Source organism: Gossypium hirsutum, chromosome A05, assembly GCF_007990345.1.
Source record: "Gossypium hirsutum isolate 1008001.06 chromosome A05, Gossypium_hirsutum_v2.1, whole genome shotgun sequence".
NCBI classification, from domain to species: domain Eukaryota; kingdom Viridiplantae; phylum Streptophyta; class Magnoliopsida; order Malvales; family Malvaceae; genus Gossypium; species Gossypium hirsutum.
The window spans coordinates 48,914,725-48,935,451 of record NC_053428.1 but is presented as its reverse complement, the minus strand read 5'-3'; the positions used below and the strand labels follow the sequence as shown (position 1 = coordinate 48,935,451).

The window sequence follows — 20,727 nt, the reverse complement described above, 5'->3', positions numbered from 1 at the left end:
TATTTTTGGTGTTAAAATTCATGATATGGCAATAGTGTAGTAGGGAGATGTTTGACAGTGATTAGTCTTTGGCATGGCTAGTCATGATCATAATTGGTGATATGTATGATGAATTACTAGTTAGATCAAGGAGAAATCACGAAATAGGCATAGTTGCTTTCGTAACAGATGCTGGCAGCAGCAGTGACGTGAGATTGAAAAATCACTAAAAATAGTAGGAGTGGAATTAATTAATGAATAAATTATGTAATCTAAGCTTGATGAGTCTATTTTCATATAGAAGTAACGAAATGATCATATGGACAGTATGTTAAGAGATATTCAGGTTCTCGTGAGACAGGGCCAGAACGGTTTCTGGATTCCCTGTTCCGACTTTGGAAATTCATTATAAATTAACCAGAGATAATTAGGAGTCATTCCATATATGTACAGATTCCTCTCTGAGTCTAGTTTCTACAGAAACTAACGGCATCGGTATTGAAGCTCTGTGCAGGGAGATATTCAAGTCGTAATGCGCAAAGGTCAGTGTAGTCGATCCCTGTAACATGGGAGACTTTGACTAATAAACTGTACTAATTGGCCCAACCAAAAATTCTACAAAAATTCTACCATATAGGTATATATATGAGTCTAGTTCCAGGGAAAATTTACGGAACTGGATTTCGAGTTTCAGAACTCAAGATATGATTTTTAAAACGACTAGTATGCAGATTGGCAGCTTGTCTGGGAAATGTCAAATAAGTGGTTTGAAGTCTGTTAACACCTCGTGTTCGACTCCGACGACGGTCTCGGGTTCGGGGTGTTACAATTTAATTGGTATCAAAGCTATGGTTTAGTCAGTTCTAGGACTACCATAGCACGTATGAGTCTAGCTATACATGCCGAATGTTAATGTTTAAATGTGTGATGACTTCTGACGGTTAAAATTTATGTTTTGATTAGTAAATGGATCCCGGTGTAGAGAGAACCTTGGCGGATGACATTGAAAGTGTAGCGGCTGCTCCTGCACAAGGGACACCGCCTGTTGAACCTCAGTCATCTGCGAATAATCAAGGTGAGGGGGCTAAACAAGCCTTCTTTACCATGATGAATGAGTGGGTCGCGCAATATGCCCGAACCAATCCGGCCGTCCAACAATTCCCGAATTTGAATAATCCACCCCAAGAGCCCGTAATGCCATCAGTCACTGATCCTGTGAGGTTGAGTAAGCCACCTGTAGACTTGATTAGGAAGCGCGGGGCCGAGGAGTTCAGGGCCATAGTTACTGATGATGCTGAAAAGGTCGAGTTCTGGCTTGATAACACCATTCGGGTGTTTGATGAACTGTCATGCACGCCTGATGAATGTCTAAAGTGTTCTATATCCTTGTTGCGGGACTCAGCCTACTATTGGTGGAGGACCCTGATTTCCATAGTCCCAAACGAATGAGTAACTTGGGACTTCTTTCAGACGAAATTTCGAAAGAAATATATTAGTCAACGGTTCATTGATCAAAAGCGTAAGGAATTCTTGGAACTCAAGCAAGGCCGTATGACAGTATCTGAATACGAACATGAATTCGTAAGACTCAGTAGGTATGCCCGGGAGTGTGTAGCTGATGAGGTTGCTATGTGCAAAAGATTTGAAGAAGGATTGAATGAAAATTTAAAGCTACTAGTGGGTATTTTGGAGATAAAAGAATTCGTAACACTAGTCGAACGAGCCTGCAAGGCGGAAGAACTTGGAAAGGAGAAGAAGAAGGCTGAATTTGAAGCTAGAGACTATCGTAAAAGATCGACGGGTAAAGCTCCGTTCTCAGCTGTAAAGAAGTTCAGGGAGGACACTAATAAGTTGAGGACGACTGCGGGAATTTCCATCAGAGCACGACCATCGACAGACTCCCGAGCTACTTCGGTAGCTAGTGTGGGCAATAATCGTCAAGAGAAACCTGAATGTCCCCAATGTGGGAGACGACACCTAGGTGAATGTTGGGGTAAGTCTACTAACAGGGCCTGTTACGGATGCGGTTCGAAGGACCACTTCATTAGAGATTGCACGGAGCTTGATGAGAAGAATAAGATTCAAGGTGCAAGACCTAGTGGAGTGACAACTAGAGGTAGACCACCGAGAATTTTAGAAGGTAGGGGTGGTAGTCAGAGAGGGGCCTCTGATACGGCTGTTCGAGCCGAGAACCGTACTCCTGCTAGAGCATATGCCATTCGCGCACGAGAGGAGGCATCCTCCCCCGACGTCATCACTGGTACCTTCACTCTCTTTGATACTAATGTGATTGCATTGATTGACCCTGGCTCTACTCATTCATATGTATGCGAAACCTTAGCATCCAGTAAGACTCTACCTGTTGAGTCTACTGAGTTCGTAATTCGAGTGTCAAACCCTTTGAGTCAATGCGTACTTGTTGATAAAGTGTGTAAGAGATGCCCTCTAATAATCCGAGAATCTTGTTTTTCGGCCGATTTGATGCTTTTGCCGTTTGACGAATTTGATGTTATTCTTGGTTTGGATTGGTTGACCGCGCATGATGCAGTTGTGAATTGCAAAAGCAAGACTATTGATTTGAGGTGCACAAATAACGAGATAATCCGAGTTGAGTCTACGGACTTAAGGGGGTTGCCAGCTGTAATATCAGCAATGTTGGCCTAGAAATATGTAAGAAAAGGGTGCGAAGCATACCTTGCGTATGTACTTGATGACAAAGAATTAGAAAAGAAACCCGAATCTGTACCGGTGGTTTGTGAATACCCGGATGTTTTTCCTGAAAAGTTACCGGGTTTGCCACCTGTTCGGGAGATAGAGTTTGGTATTGAGCTTGTACCTGGAACTACGCCAATTTCGATAGCTCCGTATCGTATGGCACTAACCGAGTTAAAGGAATTGAAAGCTCAATTGCAAGAGTTGACGGATAGAGGTTTCGCTCGACCAAGTTTCTCACCTTGGGGTGCACCAGTATTGTTCGTGAAAAAGAAGGACGGAACCATGAGGTTGTGCATTGACTATCGTCAACTGAATAAAGTGACGATAAAGAATAAATATCCATTACCGCGTATTGATGATTTGTTTGATCAACTAAAGGGAGCCTCAGTGTTTTCAAAGATAGATTTGAGATCGGGTTATTATCAGTTGCGGATTCGAGATTCGGACGTACCCAAAATTGCTTTCAGAACGAGGTACGGTCACTACGAGTTCTTAGTGATGCCGTTCGGGCTCACTAATGCCCTTGCGGTATTTATGGATTTGATGAATCAGATCTTCAGACAGTATTTGGACCGGTTCGTAGTTGTGTTCATTGATGACATCTTAGTCTATTCAGGAGATGAGACCGAACATGCTGAGCACCTGAGATTAGTGTTGCAAATTTTACGGGATAAGAAGTTATATGCTAAGTTCAGTAAGTGTGAGTTCTGGTTAAGAGAGGTTAGTTTCTTGGGTCATGTGGTATCCGCATCGGGTATTCGAGTTGACCCGAGCAAAATTTCAGCCATACTTAACTAGAAGCCTCCAAGAAATGTTACCGAAGTTCGGAGCTTCTTGGGGCTCGCCGGTTATTACCGACGATTTGTAAAAGGTTTCTCGATGATAGCCACACTAATGACGAAGCTACTTCAAAAGGATGCTAAGTTCGAATGGACGGATAAATGTCAGAAAAGCTTCGATCAACTGAAAACTCATTTGACTGAAGCTCCAATTTTAGTGCAACCCGATTCAGGCAAAGAGTTTGTCATTTATAGTGACGCATCCCTACTCGGGTTGGGTTGCGTATTGATGCAAGAAGGTCGAGTTGTGGCCTATGCGTCGAGACAATTGAAGCCACACGAGAGAAATTATCCAACCCATGATCTCGAACTAGCCGCCATCGTATTTGCTTTGAAAATATGGCGACATTATTTGTTTGGCGAAAAGTGCCATGTATTTTCGGATCACAAAAGTCTCAAATATTTGATGACTCAAAGAGACTTAAATCTGCGACAAAGACGTTGGCTTGAGTTGTTGAAAGATTACGAGCTTGTCATTGATTACCACCCGGGAAAGGCTAATGTGGTTGCGGACGCCTTAAGCCGGAAATCGCTGTTTGCTTTACGAGCGATGAATGTGCACTTGTCTATTCTACCCGACAATGTGTTAGTAGCTGAATTAAAGGCCAAACCATCATTGATTCATCAAATTCGTGAAGCTCAGAAAGTCGACGATGAATTGGTTACAAAACGGGCTGAATGTATTCCGAATATGGAATCCGAATTTCAAATTGATGATGACGATTGTTTGAGGTTCAGAAGTCGGTTGTGTGTTCCAAGAAATTCAGAACTCATTTCGATGATTCTGAACGAAGCTCATTGTAGCCGAATGTCAATTCACCCGGGGAGTATGAAAATGTACAACGATTTGAAACGTCGGTTTTGGTGGCATGGTATGAAACGGGACATCTCCGACTTTGTTTCGAGATGTTTAATATGTCAACAAGTGAAAGTGGAACATCAAGTGCCTTCAGGATTACTTCAGCCGATCATGATACCCGAGTGGAAATGGGATCGAGTCACAATGGACTTTGTGTCCGGACTGCCATTGTCAGCAAGTAAGAAGGATGCGATTTGGGTTGTTGTTGATAGACTGACTAAGTCGGCTCACTTTATCCCCGTTCGTACAGATTTTTCATTGGATAAACTAGCCGAATTGTATGTTCCTCAGATTGTGAGATTACATGGAGTACCTATTTCTATCGTGTCGGATAGAGATCTGAGATTCACCTCGCGATTTTGGAAGAAATTGCAAGAAGCTTTGGGTACCAAGCTGCATTTTAGCACCGCTTTTCATCCACAAACCGATGGTCAATCTGAGCGGATAATTCAGATACTTGAGGATATGTTGAGATGTTGCATCCTCGAGTTTAGTGGTTCATGGGAACGGTATTTACCTTTGATTGAATTCGCTTACAACAATAGTTTTCAATCAAGTATTAAGATGGCACCTTACGAGGCTTTGTACGGTCGTAAATGCCGTACACCACTGTTTTGGACCGAGCTCGGTGAAAGTAAAATTTTCGGAGTCGATTTGATTAAAGATGCCGAACAGAAAGTAAGGGTGATCCGTGAAAGTCAAAAGGCAACCACGGATCGTCAGAAATCGTATGCGGATTTGAAACGAAAAGACATTGAATATCAGGTGGGAGATAAAGTGTTTCTTAAAGTTTCGCCTTGGAAAAAGGTACTCAGATTTGGCCGAAAGGGCAAGTTGAGTCCGAGATTCATTGGGCCATACGAAATATCCGAACGAGTCGGTCCAGTTGCGTATCGATTGATTTTACCCCCTGAACTTGAAAAGATTCACGACGTCTTTCATGTTTCGATGCTTCGACGCTATAGATCTGATCCTTCGCACATAATTAGTCCGTCGGAGGTTGAAATTCAAGCCGATATGAGTTATGAAGAAGAGCCGATGCGTATCCTAGCTCGTGAAGTGAAGGGGTTGCGAAACAAAAGGGTTCTGTTAGTAAAGGTGTTATGGCTCAAACACGGGATCGAGGAAGCTACTTGGGAAACCGAGAGCTCGATGAAAGAACGATACCCAAACCTATTTACCGGTAAGATTTTCGGGGACGAAAATTTCTTGAGTGGGGGAGAGTTGTGACAGCCCAAAATTGACCCTAGTCGGGAAGTGGTTTCGGGACCACAAAACCGAGTCATAAAATTTAGTTAAAATTTTATTTGCATATCTTATATGTGTGATAGTACTTGTATAAAAATTTGATGTTTTAATTTTGTATTAGGAATGTGAATTTTGCTTGAAAGGATCTAGTTGAGAGACTTAGAAAATTATGATAGGTAAATAAGTAAGGACCAAATAGTATTAAAATAGGAAAGTTTGGGTTTGCATGTCAAAGTACCCAATTCTTGATAAGTGGCCGGCCAAGCATGGTTCTATTCCTCCAAGTTTATGTTGTTTATTATTTAATATTGGTAAGTAAATTAGAATAAATAAAAGAAGGGAATTAAAAAGAAAAAAGGATGAATAAAATAAGGGAGGAAGAAGGAGTGTTCATCCTTTTCCTTATCACAATTGCCGTACCTAAAGAAAGAAAAAGAAGAAAGTGAAGTTAAGGCATTTGGTCATCTTCAAGTTGATTAAGAAGCTCTTGAATATTCGGTGCCTAGGGGAAAAGTTTCTAAGAAGTTTGGCCATGCATGTAACTAGATTGAGGTATGTTTGATATTATTCTTTGAGATTCATGTATATTTTAAGTTGTAAGTTTGAAATCTACCCAGCCATGGTTCAAATTTTGTTAATTGATGGAGATGATATTCGGCCATGAATGTTACATTCTTGGTTGGTATTTTGATGTCTTTGGTGATGAGGTATGAAGATGGTTGATTTTGAGTGTTTAATAAAAAGGATACATGAATTATTGTTAAATAATGGTCGAATGTAGCATGATTAAAGATGTGAATAAATTGAAGTTAAGGAGGTTGTCAATGAAAAATATGAGTTGGATGAGTTTTAAAGAATAAAAATTTAGGTGACTAGAGGTCAAGGACATTCGGTCAAAGGCTTGTGTGCTAGCAAAATCGGCCTAAATGTCGTTTTGATGTGTTGAATTGAGTAAGCTAGATGTTGGAACACATAAGGATTCGGCCTTCTAAAACAATAGAGATAAGTGTATGAAAGGCTAAGTTTAAGTAGTAAGGCCGAATAGGTTGTAGATAAGACACTTGTGAGTTCTTGGCCAAGCAATTGACAAATTAAATTAGAGTTCTTGTGACGTATAATGTCAAGTCTAACTTGGTATATTTGGCCACCTAACTAAGTACATCGGTGGTGTTGAATGTAATCTTACACATTCGGCCATATGGGGTAAAAATGGGTCGAGTGTTCATGAGATGAAATTAGGTGTTTAAATGATGTTATAGTTGACATTGTGCATATATACATGCATTCGGCCATCTAATTGAGTATGAAGGTGGTGTAAATCTAATTGTGATGCCCATTCCGAAGTATATATATATACATATATATGTATATATACATAAGTATGCCCATTCGCGATGTTACCTTTAATTATGTGTATAATCGACTAAATGGGTAATTAGTGAGGATGGTTGCCGAATATACAAACATACATATGCATGTGTAATTGAATTATGAATGTTTAGCAAGATGGTTAAACTAGTTGATTTATTGATTAAGCTCAAGGAGTTAAAGGAGGAGAATCAAGCAAAGGCAAAGAAAAGATCATCGAGTAGCCGAGTTGGAACCGTCCTACCCAACACAAAGTAAGTCATCAAGCATATATTTTGTATTGATCTAAATAGACATAATGTCTATGTAATTATGCCGAATGGAATGATAAATTTATATACATGTATGCATGTGGTGATGAAAGTGTTGAATGAAAAGAAAAGAGGTGAGATGTATTGAGTTGTTGATCTCGGTACTAAGTGTGCGGTATAAACATTTATGATCATGAGATTGGCACTAAGTGTGCGGGTTTAAATTGTTCAGCACTAAGTGTGCGAGTTTGATTATATAGCACTAAGTGTGCGAGTTGATTATATAGCACTGAGTGTGCGGACTTAATATATATTTTTGAATCATATGGGCACTAAGTGTGCGACATTATTGAGTTGATCACGGACAGCGGATCGGGTAAGTACCTTGAGTTCGTGACTACTAGGCGCTATGTTTATATTTGAAGTTGAGCTTGGTAAGTTTGAACCTATGTGACAATTATAATTGAGGTCACGTACATAAGATTTATCGTGGAATAGGTGAAAGGTCGTTTAGTTGTATGATTGTAACGAAAACAAAATGATGTATGAAAATGCCTCAAATATCCTATTGATTAGTATATGGAATGTGAATGCATGACTTGGTATGAGATTGAACCGATAGGTTTGAGGAACCATGGTATGGTTCGGTATGGGTGGAGTAACTAGCCTCATTCCATTTTGCTTCCTCTTGTGATAATGTTATTAATGGATGGTAGTGCATTGCTTATGACTTACTGAGTTATATACTCACTCGGTGTTTCCTTGTCACCTATTTTAGGTTTCTTGGACTCGTCTCTTTTTGCGGGATCGGGCCGTCATTGGAGTCATCACACCGGCTAGCAAGTTTTGGTACTTTCTTCTTAGTCGGCTTAGGAGAACATTTCGGCATGTATAGGCTATTATGTTGTGTTTGAACTTTGGTATGTAAACTTTTAGCCATGCGAAAATGGCATAAATGTTCGGTTGGGTTTGGTTTCATAACGTTAGGTCGTAAGTCTTGATAATTCAACTTTTTTTTATGCCATATGTCATGGTTGATTATTTTTGGTGTTAAAATTCATGATATGGCAATAGTGTAGTAGGGAGATGTTTGACAATGATTAGCCTTTGGCATGGCTAGTCATGATCATAATTGGTGATATGTATGATGAATTACTAGTTAGATCAAGGAGAAATCACGAAATAGGCATAGTTGCTTTCGTAACAGATGCTGGCAGCAGCAGTGACGTGAGATTGAAAAATCACTAAAAATAGTAGGAGTGGAATTAATTAATGAATAAATTATGTAATCGAATCTTGATGAGTCTATTTTCATATAGAAGTAACGAAATGATCATATGGACAGTATGTTAAGAGATATTCAGGTTCTCGTGAGACAGGGCAAGAACGGTTTCTGGATTCCCTGTTCCGACTTTGGAAATTCATTATAAATTAACCAGAGATAATTAGGAGTCATTCCATATATGTACAGATTCCTATCTGAGTCTAGTTTCTACAGAAACAAACGGAATCGGTATTGAAGCTCTGTGCAGGGAGATATCCAAGTCGTAATGCGCAAAGGTCAGTGTAGTCGATCCCTGTAACATGGGAGACTTTGACTAATAAACTGTACTAATTGGCCCGACCAAAAATTCTACAAAAATTCTATCATATAGGTATATGAGTTTAGTTCCAGGGAAAATTTATGGAACTGGATTTCGAGTTTCAGAACTCAAGATATGATTTTTAAAACGACTAGTACGCAGATTGGCAGCTTGTCTGGGAAATGTCAAATAAGTGGTTTGAAGTCTGTTAACACCTCGTGTTCGACTCCGGCGACGGTCTCGGGTTCGGGGTGTTACATGAAGGCTTTACATTCGCCCCCAATAACAAGCAAGAAACACTATAAATATAACACGATAGTTTGCAACAAATGCTAGACTTCGGTATATTCAGTGGATAGGAATAAATTAGGAATCATCATCTCATCTCAAGTTAGACCCATACAATGCGCAATATAACCTATTGACATGCCAATTATATCCTATTCTATGTTCATTTGAGTTCGATATACAAAACCGCATAATATCTTATGATTCAGTTACTTTTCTCACCTTGAATCATCTTTATGATTATTTCATTAAATATATATAAGTATTCACAAATCATAATTCACAAGTCAATAAAATATTGCAAATTATGCTAGATTAAACTGTATGAACTTACCGAGGCTAAACAACAAATATGACAATATCAAGGGCTAATCAGTAATTTTCTCTTTTCTGCAATTATCTATCGGTTCTTGATCTATAAAGTAGTTTATTTCAATTTACTAGCCACAATTTCATATAATATTCAATTTTGTAAAAAACCCTTCTCATTTACAATTTTTCATAATTGCCCTAAACTTTTACACTTTATTCAATTTAGTCCTTAATATTAAAACGAGTCTCTTTTCACAATTGATTCATAAAACCGATTTTTACCGAACCTTTAACCATATAACAACAACCTGTAAATTCTGAAAATTTCAATACAACCCTTCCAAATTTCACATGCTTTTAATTAAATCCTTTAACTTAAAAACTATACAAATTACTTTACAAACTAACTCAAATCACCACCAAAGCTCAAACCCAAGCATGCACATCAAGAACAATAAAAGAACATCAATGGAAAAATTTATAAACTTTAACAGTATTTCAAAATAGTTCCTGGACTAGATAAATCAAGTTACGGCGATCTCGAAAACATAAAATTTACAAGAAACCAATAAAAATAACACTTATATGTATGAATATATACTTGGTCGAAATTCAAACTTCTCTAATGGAGTTCTTCCTTCTATTTTTGGTGAAGAAAAAAAAAAGAAAATAAAATAAAACAAAGATGATACTTACCCACTTTTACTTTTGTTTTATTATTAATCATAACATTTTAATTAAATTATAACATATATTTACTACTTTAACTTAATGAAAGCCCACCACTAATATACCTATGACTAAATTTCCATATAAAACCCTTATACCTTGACTTATACTCAATTAACCTAATTAACCTTTTAACAAATGATTTTTGTAAATTTTACAATTTGTTTTTTTTTCTTTAATTAGTTATCAAATCACTAAAATTTTTGGATCAAGCTTCAATATATTTATATAGTAACTCTGTAAATATTTAATAAAAATATTTACAATTTTAGTTTACAAAAATGAGATCTCGATACCTTATTTTTCAAAACCACTTGACGTTAACTAATCATTCAATTAGTAAAAATTATCATATCAAAATTGTACATAATACCATATTTGACTCGTAAATATTAAACAGTAGTATTTATGGACTCACTCGTCGAGTTTATAGTCCTGAACCACAATTTCCGACACCACTAAAAAATAGGTTGTTACAGTCCATTTAGTTTATTTAATTCCACAGCTTTTAAATATTTAAGCTTTGATGTATACTAATATATTTGTAAATTTATAACACACAAATATTAAATCTATACTAATATATAATATTTTAATGTAAATATTCTTTTAGTCGAAACCAAGGTATCCACTGCTGGTAGTAGTGACTAATCTCTTCGCCACAAGTTCTATCCAAAGAGGTAAACAGCTGAGCATGAAATGTGCTTCATTCCCATGAGTGATTTTCGAACCTCCAATCACATGGTTAAGAGGTTAGGTGAGCAATCAGTACACCACACCTCGTGGTTACTATAATGTAAATATTAAAAAATGTTATATAACCTAAATATAAAATTGTAATAAATGAAAAGTATATAAAATTATTAAATATTAAATTTAAAATATAAATATTTTTAAAAAAATTTAAAAATATATGGAGGGCCTAAAATGAACTTAAATTTACAAATATGAACAAATTTGGATAAAAGTTTAGACACATATTTCAGGCTGAGTTGGGTCGGACCTAGTCCATGAACACCTTTAGTGTCAGATGTGTGGTCTCTTAGTGCGGGCTGGTGAAATCTTAAGCTCGTAAGTGTCTTAACTCACAAAGTGTTCTCTTTAGTCAAAGGTGTTGACTTATAGGTCTTGTTCTCATTAGGTAAGCTTGTAAGATATAAGAATAACAAATTATAGCATTTAAGAATATTTAAATATTTTATTTTATTTTATTATGAAAATTTTATATATTTTTTATAAATATAATATTTTTATACTCAATTTTTTTTTATCGTTGGATCGAACCAAGTTTGGATAACAAAAAAACTTATGCAAAGTCCAATTTAACTCGTAAACGCTATAGATATTTTTTTAAAATATTAATAAATTAATTTTATAATTTTAAATCTATTTTATAATAAAAAATAAAAAATAATATTTTATAAATTTTTGCCCCGTAACATTCTATTATTAGTTTAAATATATAATAGCATAGTTTCCACGAGGTTGATTATTTGTTTGTGTCAAATTATGGAATAAAAATGTGAAGATTAAAATATGTTTTAAATCTTTATGCACTTTATATATTTGAAATTTAGTCCTCTACTTTTATTTTCAAGAATGTAATCCCTCAACTATTTTAATTTAAAAATTCAAGTTCAGTTTTTATCACAATTAAAATTCTTCTATTAAATTTACTGGATTGTATTTTGAAATTAAAAAAAATTCACTTGATAGTCATGCAACAAAAAAAAATATTGAAAATTATTATTAGAATTTTTTTTCTTAAAAACATCCGTTTGAATTTATCAGGATAAAATATTTTTTTGTTGTAGTGTTTTTAAGAAAAATTGACATCAATATTTGATTGAAATGATTAACAATACTAACTATTTAGACTAACTATTGACATTATAAAGTAGATGAACCAAATTATATAAAAATTAAAACATATATATTAAATATTAAGTTTCAACATAGTATAAGAGCCAAAATTGAAATTTCACCATTATTTTATAATGTTAAAAAAAGGCATACTCAATAGAAATGGGAAGCCACTTGTCAATCTCTAATATTCTTAAAACATTCAAATTATATACATGAAATATTTTAATAAAAAGTTAATAATATTAACTATTTAGACTAATTAATAATATTATAAAAATATAGGGATCAAATTTTGTTAAAAATTAAAGTATAAAGATTAAATCATATATTTAAACATAATAAAAAGACCAAAATTAAAATTTAACCACTTATCTATAATGCAAAAAAAAAAAAAAAAACACCCTGAAGTTCCATTTGTCAATAGAAGGATCTTCCTTGTATATATAGTCTACATATATATATTTATACTCTTATTTGAATCCTTATCTAAGATGGTGCCACAATTTAATTAGATGTGGACTCAGTTAGAGAAATTACGAAAATATTTTTCATAATTAAAATAATTTACATTATTTGATGGTATTTTAATACTTTATTTAAAATAAATAACTTGTATATGGTGGCATTTAAGTTCATGACGTTTGCATCGATAAGACTTTAATTTTACCACTCAATCAATGTTTTATCTTGAAACGTTTAGTACCTTTTAATTTAATATTGCACATATTTCATTTGCTATTACTATTAATTAATTTTAAATTATACGTCTTCTTTATTTATTATATATTGTTTTTAAATACATTCTTTATTTCGACCCTTTAGCTACATTTGCAATTTCGCAGTTATTTATAATTACATTTATAGTTATGATTACTTGAACATGAATCCATTTGAAATATAGGTAAAATTTTATGTTTGGACTTAATCCATTTATATAAGAATATTATCAGATTAGTTTTTTTTTAATGAAAAATTTGCCTCCTTTCAAAAAATTATAAAATTAATAGTAAAAAACAAATTTCTTTGAATGAATATTCTTATTATAAGTTTTGATTTTAACATAATGCTTCCTCAACCTATAAATGGGTGGATAATGTGCTTTAACACACTTAAACTTATATCCTCTTGTATTGACAACAATACTCATACTAATTAATTGAACTAAAACTCAATTAGCAAGTATAGAAGTTTTGAAAGAGAGAAATATATTTGTAAAGTGAGTGAGATATACATTCAAACTATTGATAAATAAACAAATCTATTCTATACCACCTAAAACGCCTTTTAAACAATACCATCCATTCATTGGTGAGGGAATATAAAATTTTAGGCAATAGATATTATTGTAGCTTAAAATGTTTAATTTATTATATATTTAATTGATAATTTTTATATAATTCACAAATTATTCATAAGCATTTTATACACTTAAATGCCTTTCAACTTATAACAATAATACTCCATCAATAAAGTTACACTAATCTTCAATTTCAACTTTTATTGTTACATATTGGTTACTTAAAATTATTTTGTTACCCAGTTTAACCATTTTTTAATAGTATTAAAAACAAGTAAAAGCATTGATCCACCATTGATTGGTGTTCAATGACATTAACCACTATTAATTGTGCATTTTATCAACGGTTAACTATCTACGTGATGCTATAAGAACACGCCTCGTCATCTTTTTTTTTTTTTTTACTTTTTAAATATTATATATAATATGCTGTTAAGAAATCATATATAATATATAAAAAATTCAAAAACAGTTTTAAAAAATTTAAAAATATAAATATAATTTTTTTAAAAAATATTATATAAAAATTGAATTTTTTTTAAAAAATTATATAAAAATCAAAATATTATATAAAGATTGAAAATTTTTAAAAATTTTTAAAATATATATAAATTTTATTTTTTTCAAAAACTCTAAATTCTAACAGCTTGTTTGGTTTGGTGTATTGGCTATGCCAATACACCTCTAATCGGTGGGCCCCACCTAATACTTCTCTAATCCGCCGTTTGGTTCAGCGTATTGCTAATACGCGTGTATTCCGTTACTTTCCTAATCGGTGAAAAGCACCGATTTCTATTCCCCCCTTCTGCCCAGATTAGGTGACGCTTCAGCAAACCCTCCCTCTTTTACCCTCCCCCGATCCCCTTTGTTTCTCTTCTGTTTTCCACCTTCATCCGATTTGCTTCCTTGTTTCATTGCTTTTCTTTTCTGCCAATTTGGTCCCAGTTTATTTTCTTGCCTTTTCCTTTGTTTTCTTTCGTTTTCCCTCTTACCAAACACTAAATTTTCCCTCTCTTTCTCTCTATTTTCTTTCATAATACTCGGAGCGTAAAAAGAAAAAATACTGTAATTACTTTCTAGACGATAACTAGAGAGAGTGAAGCCAAGAACTTTCTGGAATTTTTAATCTAACCTTCTTCTTTTTTTGTTTTAGTTCAGAGAGAGTGTTTTTGAATTTCATCGTTTGTTAATTTCTTCTTTAGTTTCCTTTTTTTTTGCTACTTGATTCGGTTAACGATCAATATGTGAGATTTAGCTCTTTGATAGTCGGAATTAGAATGATGGAGCGGTTAATCTCCGTTTGTTTACAGTTGATTTTGGTGTTGGATTTGGTTTTCAGAGTTTCAGGAAATGCGGAAGGTTCGTCATGATTATTTCCTCTTATTTTCTTGTTTGAACTTTGAACTTTGCAAATGGAATTATTGTTAAATTTAATGTATATGATTCAAATTAGATGAATTTAGTAGCTATTGGATTGGTTTAGCAGTGGCATAAGGTTGACTGTTTGTTTTAAATTTCAATTAGCTTTGGTGTTGTAATTGGCTTCACTGGAGAGATACTTGCACGCTTACTAATTTATGCGAAAGTTTTCGATACAATTTTACGTTCTAATTCTCGATATCCAGTTTGGTTAAATTAACCAATGCGTTGTCTTCATCCATGTCTGTTGTCGTCTTGAACCCTGTTTGTTGTTTTGAATCTTTCAAGTTATAGTGGAGCTTTAGCGCTTTACAGTATTTTAAATGTTTTCATGATATGATTTTAACTTCTTTGTTGTTATCTGTTTATGTGATGAAATAAATCTTCTTTACAGTATTTTAAATGGTGCAGGATGTTGTATTATGCCATGCAGGGATCTTTCAAACAATAAGCTAGAAGGAGATATTCCAGTTAATGGTTCCTTTTCACTCTTCACTCCCATCAGGTTTTTCTCTTATGTTATTTCATGTTTCTCCCACCCTAACTTCTGATCCTCGTCGCCACTGTTTTATCATATCTGTACTCTTAGGCTAGCCTCTTGAATTGCTGCTTCTTTTGTTCACAGTTTTGCTAATAATCGGTTGAATAATCCTCCACCTGCTCCGCCGCCTCCTATCACACCTACAGCTCCAATTCCATCAGGTTTGTTCTCGATTTTATTATTATTATTAATAATTATTATTAGCTTTTAATTGTGCTTAACTTTGAGGCCTGCTTCACTTTTATTTGTATTTATATAGATATTTGATTGGGAGTTGAGATATTCCTTTGTATTTTTCTTTGCATTTGCCAATTTTTTGGTATATTGCTGATCCTGAGCTTTTTTACATCTGGGTCTGTTTTTTAAGAAGGTGCCTTTGAGCTCAGATCTAAAATCTGATTATAATATTGCCTAAGATGGCTTTAGGTTCCTATTTAATAGGTACTGGCTGTTTTCTCCTCGTTTATTTCTTTAGTCTCATGTTTCACATTTGTGCTATGCTCTCTGTATTTGGTGCGCCATTTATCATATGTATGTTCTTCAGGTTGCCAATTTTTTTCTGACTGTTAATTATTAAATCTATTGTTAGCCTCAATTATCAAATATCTTCTCTTTTGCTTCTTCAGTTTGAGATGATATTCTGAGCTACTGATCACCTACTGGAAACTTGTATTATAACATTTGTTATTTTTAAATTCATGTGCTTGGTGAATGTGGATTGTCTTTGAATCGAAGTGGAATTGTTAGAAATTCGTGGATGCCAAATACTTTTTGAACTCTTGTTACAATGGACCATCTATTGATCTGATTTTTACATTGTCTAGAACGTCCGGAATCTCAAGCACCACTTGATTGGGCTGTAAGGAAACGGATTGCATTAGGAGCTGCAAGGGGGCTTGCATATTTGCATGATCATTGTGACCCTAAGATTATACACCGTGATGTAAAGGCTGCAAATATATTGTTGGATGAGGAATTTGAAGCAGTTGTCGGAGACTTTGGGTTGGCCAAATTAATGGACTACAAAGATACGCACGTCACAACTGATGTTCGTGGCACAATTGGTCACATAGCTCCTGAATACCTATCAACTGGAAAGTCATTAGAGAAAACTGATGTTTTTGGCTACGGTGTCATGCTTCTTGAACTCATTACAAGACAGAGGGCTTTCGATCTAGCTCGGCTTGCAAATGATGATGATGTCATGCAGCCATTACCTCTCAGAGCTGCACAAGACCTCATTAGATTCTTGCATCAGCCAGTTTATCACAGTCAGAGATTTAAATTGTGGCTTAGCTATTTTGAGATATATGGTGGAAAACTCTTTGACCTTTTGAGTGATAGAAAGTAATTCCCTTTTCTTTCCTTGCTTATTTATTTATGCATGTCCATGTGTGTTATCAATCAATTTCTTTCTTAAAAGCACTTGATTGAGTATGATGTGTAATAAATTTTAATTATCTTCTGGTTTGACCTATTATGTATCAAGCCATTTGCCCTTCACACATTCTCTCTTTCAATATGTATTCTGGTATAAATGTGCATGCACATACATATTCGAATTTTTTAAAATTGGAACATTAGATATAATCAAGTAAAGAACTTGATTAAAAAACAAATATTCAATATATTAAAATTGGATCTGTAGATATAATACAATGAATAAATTGTAAGGTGATTAAAATTGAATGAATAAATTAGAAAAATTTTATTAAAAATAAAACTAATTAAATGTGTATATTCATATACACTGCATTAATTAAAAATATTTTTAAATAATTAAAATAAAAAATATTATTTTAATAATATTACATATATATCGACTTTTGAACCAGTGGCAACTACTTCAGTACAAAATAAAAAAGGTAATTAATAAGCAGGCTCATTCATAATTTTTTCCCCACAGAATGAATGATGTTATTTGCAAACAAAAGCCGTCCTCAAAAATCTTCTCCCAAATTTTTTTGGCCATTGATATAAATATAAACTGGTTAATGTGGTATATTAATATATAAAAGGAAATGAGTATATAAATTCATATAAGAATATTGATTATTAAGAATTTTATTAAATTATATATTTTAATTATAATATATTTAATAATAATTATGTTAAAATATGATTAAATTATTTATTATTGATATTAATAATCTTATTAAAATTTAATAACAATAACAATAATTATTTACCTAAACCAATTTATGCTAAGGGTATTCTAGTCATTTTAGTTTTTTCCATTATACTATTACACCTCTATTCCATTCAACCAAACACAAGATTACTATTACGCCTCTATTCCATTACATTCAACCAAACAGTTGATTTGCTATTACACCTCTATTCCAATACACCTCTAATCCAATACACCTCTATTCCAATACACCTCTAATCCAATACAGCGAACCAAACGTGCCCTAAAAATTCAAAAAATATATCTAAATTTCTAAAATTTAAAACTTTATATATATTTTTGATCAACTTTGTCTATTTTAGAAATTTAGATATATTATTTTGAATTTTTAGAATTTAGAGTTTTTGAAAAAAAAAATTATGACCAATTTTTTAGAATATATATTTTTGAAAATTAAGTTTTTTTTTCAATTTTTTAAAAGTTAAATATATATTTTTAATTTTTATAACTTTTTTCAATTTTTGTATAATATTTTGATTTTTTAATTTGTATTTATATATATAAAAGGGTAAGATCAAAAGAGTGTAAAAAGGTAACACTTTTTAAGTTTTTGACCAACCTCCTTTAATTTAAGAGTTTTACAATTTTTGTTTTTATTTTAAAGATCTCTTGCTGCTTCTGGTTTTTTTTTTTGTCAGCTTAAGAAAGTGAAAGATACCTACACCCATTTCTTAAATTCATCAGATGACTACATTACCTATATTGGAGAAGAGGTCGTATAAGGTTATTCTTATAGTAAGGGGTGACGGAGTGAGAAATGATAATGAGGTATGGTGGTTCTTATGTTGTAAATAAATAAAAATAAAATTACTTTAGATTAATTATAGAGAGGTTTCTAATTTTAGTCAACAGTTAAAAAAATGTCACGTCAACAATTCGTTGGTGGATTAATGAAATTTTTAACGATTATGACCAATTCGATCAATTATTTTACTTAGAGTGACTAAATTAATAAAAAAATTAGAGTGACTAAAATAGAAACAACGCTATTTTAAAGTGACATGCGGTGTAGTTTACCTTATTAAAAAACAAAAAAAAGGTGGCATGATACGTTCTAATAGCACAACGTGGATGGCCAACATTGGTCAATAGTGGTCAACATCAATAAATGGTGTTCAACGTCTGGCCAATGGTGGGTCAATATTTTTATTTTAAATGAACTTAAGTGCCATGTGACACATTGTGATTGGTTGAAAGGTGTCACATCTTATTAGCCCCATGTAGCAACCAATTTTTTAGTACCGTTACACAAAATGGGTTAAACTGTGTAGTAAAATGATAATTAAGTATCAATATAGAACAAAAAAAATTTTACATACAAAAATGAGAAAAAAACATCCTTTGAAGGTAAATTTGAGCATTAAGTCTTTAAAATATAATAATATTAACATTACAAATTTAATATAATCTGATTTGATCATTAGAAGTCAACATTCAATTTAAACTTAAATTGATTATACTCAACTTATTTAAATTTAAAAAAATAGTGAAATAAATAACTTAAATTACTTGAAATAGTGTAAATCAATAATTCTATTTCTCGAAAAATATGAACTTGAAACTCAACCGGAAAACTTTAAATTTGAAACATGAATGATGCACACTAAAGATCAACCAAAAATGGAAATGCGAGGGATTGAGAAAATAAATGTGAAAAAGGCAAATGGGGGCGGGCCGACAAAACACGGAACAAGGGAACCAAGTGGGGCCCAGGGTTGATGATTGGGATTGGGAAGGGGAAGCGTCTGTGGGCCCCCACTTGTCTTCTTGTCCTCTCCCCCTCTTCCACCTTGTCCTTCTTCCCATGTTTTGTTATCTCAGTGGACTGCATGTGGGGACCCCCCTTATGCAATATACACTCTCTATTTGTATGCAAGGGTTTTTTTTTTACCAGTTTAGTTTTTCCGCTCTCTATTTATTTTTTATTTAATTGTGCTTGAATCCATATTTTTTTTATTTTTGCAATAATAGTAATATAAATTAAATTAAGATTCAATTAATAACGTAATTTATTTTTAAATATATGGCGATGCAATATATGTGATATTTTTTATTCAATTGGATAAATATAATACATAGTTGTGTTTTTAATATGCAAAGGATTAACATAAAAAGGTTGAACCCAGGAAAATACACATTCTAGAAAAAATCATAACATGTAATAAAAAACTTAATTTGAGGAATATTAATCTCGCATGAAAAAATTGATTTTTTTTCTTTTATTAAAATTTTACTATTTTTTAAGATTAAAATTTGGTTTTATATATAGTTGAGCTTACTCAAGTTTAAGAATTTTAAATGGTAATTCCAAATAGATTAGACATACAAAGCAACTTGAGTCAAGTTTAGTTTGATAATAACCCAATCAAATTCCATATATATTTTCTTAAAGAGAATATTTATTTTATTTATCATTATTCTCAAACATATTATAAAATCCAAAATTAAAATAAAAGCTAGCAAATATATTTTCTTATATTAATTTTTAATATTTCAATTACACTTGTACTATCACCTTGTTTTATATATGCATATAGTTTTTTTTTTCTAAATAATTGTTAATAAAATTTAAACTTCAGCTATCAATTTTTTTTAATGTTTGTTAGTAGTATTTTTTCCTTAAAGTTAGAGAAATAAAGGTAAGTCTTTTTTTATTATAAATTTTATTATGTTTATTTGAAATTTAAATTGAAAATCTTCACTCTTTTTTTTTAATAACTTTTAAAATTTATTTAATTAAGGTTTTGATTGAGAATTATTGTTAAATACAAAGTTTATGATTTAAGGATTATTGTTTGTCTACCAAATCCAAAATGATGTGAGCCAAATTCTGTTTGATGCAACCGTGGTCCATAAATTTATTAGTAATTACATTTTATAGAGATTGTAGATATATTTTTGATTGATTTTATTTTTTAAAGATACCATTATAATCACAATTATAATTAATATATAGTTATAATCGTAATCAATCAGTATAATGCATAATGTAATTATTTTTTCAATTAATATATTCATACAACTATAATCAAAATTATTCATTATAATATAAAATTAATGAATTCATAATTAGAATATATTTGAATCATAATAAATTTGGATTATGCCCATATATGGTGGAAATTAAACCAAAATAAAATATAGACGGAGAGTCCACATATGATATAAACATATGGTGGAGTCGAACTTGAGATCTTAAAGTTTTCGAGATCTTAATCTTGCCATTTAAGGGCTAGTTTAAA

General features: G+C 32.6%; 1 protein-coding gene across 1 annotated transcript; it reads left to right on the top strand.

Annotated features, from left to right (window-relative positions):
- The first annotated feature begins 15,126 nt into the window (after nt 1–15,126).
- On the top strand, nt 15,127–16,704 carry LOC107961486 (BRASSINOSTEROID INSENSITIVE 1-associated receptor kinase 1). The gene is made up of 3 exons (XM_016897603.2): nt 15,127–15,258; nt 15,379–15,455; nt 16,119–16,704. Exons 1-3 carry the CDS (start codon nt 15,176–15,178, stop codon nt 16,643–16,645), a joined length of 687 nt encoding a protein of 228 aa, XP_016753092.2. The 5' UTR covers nt 15,127–15,175; the 3' UTR covers nt 16,646–16,704.
- Nucleotides 16,705–20,727: the final 4,023 nt, after the last annotated feature.